This window comes from Callithrix jacchus, chromosome 12, assembly GCF_049354715.1.
Source record: "Callithrix jacchus isolate 240 chromosome 12, calJac240_pri, whole genome shotgun sequence".
NCBI lineage: Eukaryota > Metazoa > Chordata > Mammalia > Primates > Cebidae > Callithrix > Callithrix jacchus.
In genome coordinates this window covers 118,167,831-118,177,372 of record NC_133513.1, presented here as the reverse complement: position 1 = coordinate 118,177,372, position 9,542 = coordinate 118,167,831, and the positions used below count along the sequence as shown (strand labels likewise).

The 9,542-nt window shown below is 41.2% G+C and overlaps 1 protein-coding gene across 2 annotated transcripts in view; it reads right to left on the bottom strand.

Annotated features, from left to right (window-relative positions):
* Positions 1-490: 490 nt before the first annotated feature.
* The window catches only part of ABRAXAS2 (abraxas 2, BRISC complex subunit), a 32,015-nt gene continuing 22,963 nt past the window's right edge, over positions 491-9,542 (bottom strand). Inside the window, exons 8-9 of one of the 2 annotated variants that reach the window (XM_008978874.4) lie at positions 8,280-8,394; positions 491-1,948 (exon numbers count right to left, since the gene is read on the bottom strand). In XM_008978874.4, the coding sequence (XP_008977122.2) occupies positions 1,683-1,948; positions 8,280-8,394 (381 nt within the window). In that variant the 3' untranslated portion in view covers positions 491-1,682. Of the gene's footprint in view, positions 1,949-2,835; positions 4,996-8,279; positions 8,395-9,542 lie in introns of those variants that run through there. The other variant, XM_002756693.6, reaches the window with a different exon arrangement.

The window sequence follows — 9,542 nt, the reverse complement described above, 5'->3', positions numbered from 1 at the left end:
CTCAGAAAAAAAGAAAGAAAGAAAGAAAGAATCTTGCAAAGAGAGTATCTGCAAAATCAGGGAGATCCGCCTTCGATTTTAAGACTCAAAACATCCATGTTGTAGTAGACACACTTGGTTTAAGAGAAATATAAGGATTTGCTCCAGTTTTAAATTACCTTCAATCTCTGAAGTTATTTCTTAAGTGCTTCTTGGAAATTTAGGAAATGGGTTCTGAACTAAGTAAAGTTGAACAGGCTCCAGATTTATTAGTGTCAAGGCAAAACAAAATGTGATTTTTTTATCTGGAAATGAGATAACGATAGACTGCAGGGAAGAGAGCAGCACCACCAAGGCTGATCTCATGCTGGCCACAGAGCTGAAAAATTCAGGCGTGGTGAAGAAACCCAGAGACTCAAGAATGTTTCCAGCATCCCCTTTGAGGTGGTGTGCATGAAATAACTCAGGTCATCAGTGACCACCACTTCTGAAGTCTTTTATTATATAAACACTAACTGCAGAAGAATTATAAAATGCAAACAAGTGAAAGAGAAAAAAAATCATCCATCTTGCCACATCTTGGGACAACATTGTAAACACTTAGGGAATATCCTTCCAGATTGTTTTCTATCAAGAACAATACTAATTTTTCCCCACAAAAATCAGATCAAACATACCGTTTGGAAACCTGGGTTTCTTCATTTGGTGTCTTCCATGTCAAGAGTTTTTTTTTTTTTTTTTTTTTTTTTTTAGACAGAGTCTCACTCTGTGGCCCAGGCTGGAGTGGAGTGGCATGATCTCAGCTCACCGTTAACTTCTGCCTCCCAGGTTCAAGTGATTCTCCTGCCTTAGCCTCCCTAGTAGCTTGGACTACAGGCGTGCGCTACCATGCCGGGCTAAGTTTTGTATTTTTTAGTAGAAATAAATTGGACAGGCTAGTCTTGAACTCCTGACCTTGTGATCTGTCCACGTCGGCTTCCCAAAATGTTGGGATTACAAGCGCGAGCCATCACACCCGGCCAAGAAATCTTTTTTTTTTTGAGACAGAGTCTCAATCAACCAGGCTGGAGTGCAGTGTCAAGATCTCAGCTCACTGCAACTACCACCTACAGGGTTCAAGTGATTCTCGTGCCTCAGCCTCCCCAGTAGCTGGGATTATAGGCATTTGACACCACACTGGGCTACTTTTTGTATTTTTAGTAGAAATGGGGTTTCACCATGTTGACCAGGCTGGTCTTGAACTCCCAACCTCAGGTGATCCACCTGCCTCAGACTCCCAAAGTGCTAGGATTACAGGTGTGAGCCACCGTGAGTGGGCTTGCTTTGTTTAAATAGAGACAGGGTTCCACCATGTTGCCCAAACTGGTCTTGAACTCCTGAGCTCAAGGGACCCGCCCACCTCAGCCTCCCAAAATGCTGGGATTACAGGTCTGAGTCACTGTGCCCACCATCTTTTTGATTTCTACCTCAATATTGTTAATGGCTGCAAAGACTATTTCTTCTGGAGTGTATCAAAATTTAACCATTCCCCTACATTAGCATTCATGTCACTTCCAGGTTTTTGCTATTACAAATATACTGCAATGAGCTTTCTTTTGTTAAGCGCTACATTCTGGACCACGTGTCACATCTGGCATCCAGAGGGACTTTTGTTTGCAGATGTTACAAAGCCTCACTGCTAGAAGGTGCTCCTCCCCCCATCTCTAGGGATGAGAAGAACCCCAGAGTAACCTAGTTTGGAGGTACTGTATGTCCTGACTCACCTTATTTAGGACATTACAAAAATCACTGTATAAAAGGAAGACAGCTAAGCTACATCCCAGATTTTTCCAAAATCTGTGTGTCATAAAGTTGAAAAGTAAACATTTTTCATTATTTATTAGCACCACATTTACAAATCCATTTGCCTTCAGGTTTCCTGCCTGTCTGGGAGAATTCAAGTTTGCCATGGGAAAGGACGAAGCAGATCCTAATGAAAAGAGAAAGATGTTTCAGTAACTGAAATGAAACCTACAACCAAGGTAAATCAGACCCAGAACACAGTTAAATAACCATGAATTATTTCCACTATATGTTTATTTCACATCATCCCAGATTCTTTTTATCTCCTTAAAACACAGACTTACAAGACACTTTAAATATTTTTGTTAAAGCAGTTATGGTCAATGCCCCACTGTGTCTGCAATTAAAAAATACATATCCTGAATATTTGGGGATGAGATTTGTTTTGACTCCAGAAAAAGCAACTTCAATACGTAATGGGGCATTTCCAGACTTTGAAGTGAAAGAATCCAGTCTCCTTTCCTCCAAATTGTTGGAGGTGTTGAGTAGAATCCTAAAACCCTGCTGAAAACACTCTCCCCTTGCATTTTGGAAGAGATACACATCACTCAACTGGAATGGCGCCCTCAGAATCAAGAATACATGTGTTAGCCAGCTGACCCTCGCTCTAAAGTGACCCCACAATTCTTAAGACACTCTTGGGCAACAAATTCTACAGTATCTCCATTGTTAGGGGATCCAGGCTGAGGAATCACTTTAAACAAGATCTGTTCTGTGGAAGATGCCTTTTAGGGCCCTTTCCAAGGTTCAATTTTATACTCAATTGATACTTAGTCTTGTAGGTAACCTGAAATCAACAGACATTTCGGAAACTGAAACTTCTGAAAATCACAGAAACATTTGAGCAAGTTGTGTTCCTGGATTTCTCCTGAAACCAGCCTGACGAAAGCTTTATATGGAGGTGAGTTCTGATACCCTTTAAAAAGCTCTTTCGAGTCCATTATGAATTGCCAGGATGAGTACACTGAGGCAAGGCCTCATCCGGTGCTGAGATAGACATGAAAACAACGGTAACATGATTAAGTAAGTTTTTATTGTCACATTTAACTGCTTTGTCAGATATACATTGTAGATTTCAGTATGGCATCAAAATAAAAATATTTTCCTGAATGTCAAAATCTTAACAGAGGAGGTGGCAATGGCACTAAAAGAAAATAAATTCACACCGGTGCTGAAGCTGCTTAGTAGGTAGGTAGCTGATAAAAACTGGAACCCATCTGCAGAGAACGTGGTCTGCAGCATTTTAAATCAAATGGCAGTGGTGTAAGGCCGGCAAAACCAGGAGACGCCCACAGAGCGGCTATCCAAGGAATGGCAGTTGTAGTGTTTCACTTTCGGTCTGTATCATATTGTCTAATTTAGTAGTGGAACTGGAGCTGAGGAAATGTCTATCCTATAAACTGAAACTACTCTTTCAGAACCCAGATTTTAAGCCTCTCCAACAACTTCCTTATTCTTACAGGTTTTAACTAGATCAAAGGAAAGGCAGTTAAACTCCAAGTATTAACCTTGCGGCCGTCCTTGTCATAAATGGCGGGTCTTGCCATTTCCAAACCAGAAGCCAACATGCTCCTGAGTGTCTTAGTGGTTTCACACATTGTAGGCAAAACTAGAAAACAAGTAGTCATTAAATAAACATTTAAGTGCATCCCAAGAGAGTCTCTACACATACTGTGATTATTCCCCAAATGGCAACTTAAAATAAGTATGGTTATCCAGCTTGAAAATGAATCTTTATTCACCAAGATTCCCAAACAGTTTAGTACTAAATGTCTTTCCTCCACAAATAAAACTAACACTAGGATTTGTCAGAAGATCTAAATGAGTTATATCCCTTCTGCATGAACTCAGCTAAACCTACCGTGTCTGGAATCTGTTCATTATAAAACTCAGGTCTGGTACCTAACTCCTTCTGTTATCCACAGCTGTGTGTCCTTTAAGATTCCAGAACAGAGGCCATAAATGTGCTAATGCAACACAGCAGTCACTGTAATCCACCAGGAAAAAATAATTCATTTATTTTATGACGTATTTATTTGGATGATTACTTACTGGTAGTTAGTATCTCTACTTTTTTTTTTTTTAAAGGCAACCATTTTAAGTGATAATACATATCAGGCTAGTAGAAAAAAGTTTAAAGCCCTCTTTTTTGATCTCACAAAGTCATGCAGACAAGAGAAGGTGTATCTGATTTGTTCCAATCAGGCTTCTTAGAATTAACAAAATTTCTTTTCTGGCAAAGACGAATTTGGCTCATCATAGAAAGAAGTTCTTTGAAGGCTGCTGCTAAGCTTGTTTCCCTTTGAAAAAGTAAATTTCAAGGCATGATAGTGCAAGAGGTAAGTTTTTGATTTATAGAACATTTATAGACTAATTGTGCTTAGTCTCTAATTTCCAATTTATTTTAAAGAACAGAAACTACACTGATAAGTTTCACTTTGCCTAAATTTACCAGTACATCCATGAATCGCACCAGAATTAGGACAATTTGATTATCTTAATGATTCTGTCATGAAACTTGCAACCTACATCCAAAGGTAAAGACCAGCGGATGGAGGTTCCCACCAGTTCTGTGCACAAGGACTCTCTTCCTGGGAGTCAGGATATCTGAGAAAGCAGTTCTCCCCACAGATTAAGTTATCAAAAACCCTCTTCGTAAGCAATGAAGAAAAACAGTGCTAGGTGCAGAGTTTCTTTTGTTTAGTTAAATCTGGGAGGTCTGAGTGTTCCTGGGGTCCTCGTCGGGATGTGTCATGGGTCGAGAATCCTTCGAATGTGAGTACTCGCTATTAGAGGGCTCTGTGGGGTCAATCAAATTTTCATAATCACTGTCGTCTGAATCCTCACCACTGTCTCCAGCTGCTCTTTGGGAAGGAGGAAGGTCGGCTCCACTTCCAGGATACTTCAGTCCAGCACTGGTGGAAGCATAATTGGAAGAGCCCACAGCTTGAGGTCGAGGCATAAAAACACTCCTTTCCATTCGAGAGTGGCTCAAAGTACTTTCTTGATTGTTTGGGTGAAAATCAGAATAGGGGGGAGGAGGATCAGAGGCCTCTGCATCTCCAAGGGTACTTCTCCCTTCAGCTGCAAACCCAGAATAGGGCATCCGAGGACTGAATGCTGGTTCCAAACTTTCACACGGCACCTGTCTGCTTAACACTGCCTGCTGCAATCCTGGATGAAAACAAAGAATATTCTAACACTTTCTAGATTCTCACAGCTTTTCATCTCAATATATAACACAGTCAACCCAAATGTTCTGGAAAGTAGCAGTGGGGCAATGAAGTTGACCGCTACTAATTATTTTATAATTACATAGTACTTTATAATTTACAAAGCATTTCCCTAAACATTAAATTCATTTAAGCCCATGACAAATTTCTGAAGTGTTATCATTATTATTACTGTTTCCATTATATATGCCAAGAAACCAGAGTTCAGAAAGGTAAGGTGATGTGAGTATGGGGACAGTGGGAAGCGGGCCTGAGACTCAGAATGCAGGCTGTGTCACTCCACATCCTGTGCTAGTTCCTGGGTGTGGGGCTCACTGCCTCACACTGTGGGGCTCAAAAGTTGAAATGGAAACGTTCTGTACACGGCATGGGAGTATGAGATTCTTTTCTCGGCAGCATTCTATCAAAAAACCAATTTATTTACAGCTACCGGTCATAATACCCTTATATGCCTCTTTCTCGTTAAAACGTTAAAAGCCCTGTTTGTTAAGTAGGCACTGAACCCACAGCTCCACTCTATTTTTATTAATGTTCTGAAAGGATCCACACAGTCTATATAGTCTTGAAGATTTTTCTAGGTAACATTTAAATTGTTCTTAAAAAATACCATAAAACTGATGCACACTTGTGCAATATTTAGAATATTTAGAAACAAAGAAAATAAAAGCTGCCCACAATTCCATCACCCCAATAACACTGTCAGGATGAAAAGAGCACAGGATTTCAAGTGAAGAGACCTAAGTTGTAAATATCAGGCCCTTACTTCCTAGCTGTATTACAGAAGTCACTAATCCTTGTTGAACTCCGGTTTTATTATCCAGCTTTGAGTGTTTGTCTGTACATGTACATGTTTGTACATGGCTGAGATCACACTGTTTATATCCTAGTTTTTTGTTTGATGAGACACGGTCTCACTCTGTCACCCAGGCTGGAGTGCAGTGACACAATCATGGCTCACTGCAGCCTTGACCTCTCGGGCTCAGGTGATTCTCCCACCTCAGGCTCCTAAGTAGCTGGGACTGGAGGTGCATGCCACCATGCCTGGCTAATTTTTTTTTTCTTTTTTTAGTAGAGAGGGGGTTTTGCCATGTTGCCCAGGCTGGTCTTACACTCCTGGGCACCAAGTGATACACCTGCCTCGGCCTCTCAAAGTGCTGTGATTAGGGGTGTGAGCCACCATGGTAGGCCTAGGTTTTTTACTTAAAATTATATATTGGGCATTAACTCAAATTCACTTCGATGGTTGTATAATATCCCATCATACATATATACCACAATTTAAAGAAAACTTACAACTGTAAATTGGCACATTATACATATTTGTAACATCCTGTAATTTATTCAGTTATTTTACTACTTTAAACTCCTCTTTTGGCCAGGCACAGTGGCTCACACCTGTAATCCCAGCACTTTGGGAGGCAGAGGTAAGAAGATCATTTAGAGTTTGAGACCAGCCTGAGCAACAGAGTGAGACTTCATCTCTAAAAAATAAAAAAAATGCCTGTCTTCTTCCCTCCTATCTTCTTCCTTCCTATCTCCTTCCCTCCCTCCCTTCTTTCTTTTTTTTGACAAAGTGTTGCTCTGTCACCCAGGCTGGAGTGCAGTAGGGAGATCTTGGCTCACTGCAACCTCCACCTCCCAGGTTCAAATGATTCTCCTGCCTCAGCCTCCTGAGTAGCTGAGATTACAGGCACCCACCACTACATCCAGCTAATTTTTTTCTTTTTAGTAGAGACTGGATTTCACCATGTTGACCAGGCTGGTCTTGAACTCCTTACCTCATGATCCGCCCACCTCGGCCTCCCAAAGTGCTGGGATTACAGGCGTGAGCCACTATGCCCAGCCTTTTTTTTTTTTTTTTTTTTTGAGACAGAGTCTTGCTCTGTCACCCAGGCTGGACTGGAGTGCAGTGGCGTGATCTCGGCTCACTGCAACCTCCATCTCCCGGGTTCAAGTGATTCTCCTGCCTCAGCCTCCCCAGTAGCTGAGATTACAGGTGGGTGCCTCCATGCCCGGCTAATTTTTGTATTTTTAGTAGAGACAAGGTATCGCCACAATGGCCAGGTTAGTCTTGAACTCCTGACCTTAGGTGATCTGCCCGTCTTGGCCTTCCAAAGTGCTGGGATTATAGGCGTGAGCCATCATGCCCGGCCCTATCTGCATTTCTGCTTATTTCTAGAAAAATATAACAGTAAATTAGACTGTTATATTTGCCTGGAAACATAAATTACATTTTAATTGGATTATATATATTCTTATTAAATTAGAAAAGTTTAGCCCCAGACTTACCTTTAACACTTGATATTATCTGCCATACGTTTATACATTTTATACACTAATATTAATTCTGGTGGTGTTACAGTAAACATGTCTATTATGCTAGCATTATTAGGTTCCTCGGCCTAATTCTCAATCACTTGGCTCCTTAGCCCAATGGTGTCTATCCATCCATGGCTAACAAAATTAGACATTTAAAACCTTTACTGTGGGCCGGGTGCGGTGGCTCATGCCTATAATCCCAACACTTTGGGAGGCCGAGGCGGGTGGATCACGAGGTCAAGAGATCGAGACCATCCTGGTCAACGAGGTGAAACCCCATCTCTACTAAAAATACAAAAATTAGCTGGGCATGGTGGTGCACGCCTGTAGTCCCAGCTACTCGGGAGGCTGAGGCAGGAGAATTGCTGGAACCCGAGAGGTGGAGGTTGCGGTGAGCCGAGATCGTGCCATTGCACTCCAGTCTGGGTAACCACAGCGAAACTCCGTCTCAAAAAAAAAAAAAAACCTTTACTGTGACCGAACATCAAGCTGAAAGAATATTCGATAGCTCCGTTATGAGGCTGTATTTAAGACAGGACACAGTGCCTGCCTGCTGGGTATGCCAGGGTGAACTTAGTAATGCCCACCACATTCACTGTAAGTAGATCCAACTGTCAATATATACGCAAATCTGTATCAATAACTTCTTGGGATTTATTCTAATTTCCACTTCAGCTTTTCTACTTTCAGTTTTGTTTTTCTTCGAGTGTCAGAGAATTAGGGGGTAACTATGAAAAATGGCACTTGCCCTCCAGAGGAGCTTAACAAGAGACTACCCTGCCCCAGTCAGGTTCATCTGAGACTTGCTGAGCATAGGAAGAGGCACGCCGTTTATTGTATGGTATGATATGATGTTTAAAACAATGTTTCCCTGATGCCGAATGGTAAAATTAACAAGAGACTTACTTCTTCCTTGTTCCTTTTCATTTTTCCTCTGAGTGACTTGTCTTCTTAATTTGTCCACTTCTGCCTGACAGGACTCAACAACTCGCTCACTCTTTTCAACGTCTGCACACACTGCCTGAGGAAAAACATGACAACAAGCAAGGCTAGCTTCAAGTTCAAGCTCAAGGCATCCATAAATTCAGCGCTGATTACAACTCTAGAAAACGTCCAGACGGTTTATTGAGCTTAAAATCAGCCACATAAGGTAGAACAAAACATAAAAGCCCAAAAGATTATAATTGTTATTATTCACTGATTTGCTTTCTTAAGATGATTATGCTATTTAGCTTATAAATTCTTGACCAATAGGGTTAAGAGAGGAAAGATGTATTCTTTTCCTTTAACCACTTTTATTGAAATGAAAAGGGAACTCGTTACCAGTTTAGCATAAAAGGAAGAACAAAAGACGGAAATAAGATGCTTCCAACTTTTATTACCAACATTGAAAAATCAGATAAGACAGTTTAACAGAAAATATTTATAAAGAAAAGTTGGAAAAAATTTCAAAGTCAAGGTTTAATAAAAGATAGCTATTTGAGACTGCTTCTATGTAATTTAGCCATTTAAAATCCTGAGAACACTCTATGTGATTTGATATTTTCAAAGCAGGCCTTATTCAATCAACAATGAAATATAACAGCCACTTTTGGCCAGTGCTGATATTCTGAAAAGGGCATGGTCATGAATTCAGGACAAAAGCTGTTTTCCACTGCACGTTCCTTCCATAGCACAAATACCAGAAGCTTCCAGAAAGTAAGCTGGTTACCAGTGAGCCTGTATAAAGTTCCCTATACTGGTCAGTGCACAGTGACCCTAGTTGGGAACCCTAGTCTGGAATTGGCTCTTGTATGCATCTCCTTTTGCCCTGCGCTGAACTCAGCCTGTTTTCTTCCTTTTTAGTACCTGCCTTCATTCTTCTTTCTAATCATTGAGGCCTTCATCCTTTTAATTTTATATTTTAGAGATGGGGTCTCACTCTGTCACCCAGGCTGGAGTGCAGTAGCAAAATTGTAGCTCACTGCAGTCCAGCTTTGACATTCTGGGCTCAAGCAATCCTCCTGTCTCAGCTTCCCAAGTAGGTGGGGACTATAGGTGCATGCTGCCACACTGGGTTAATTTTTAAATGTTTTTACAGAAGTGGGGTCTCATTATGTTGCCCAGGCTGGTCTCCAACTCCTTGGCTCAGTGATCCTCTTGCTGAGGTCTCCCACAGTGCTGGGATTA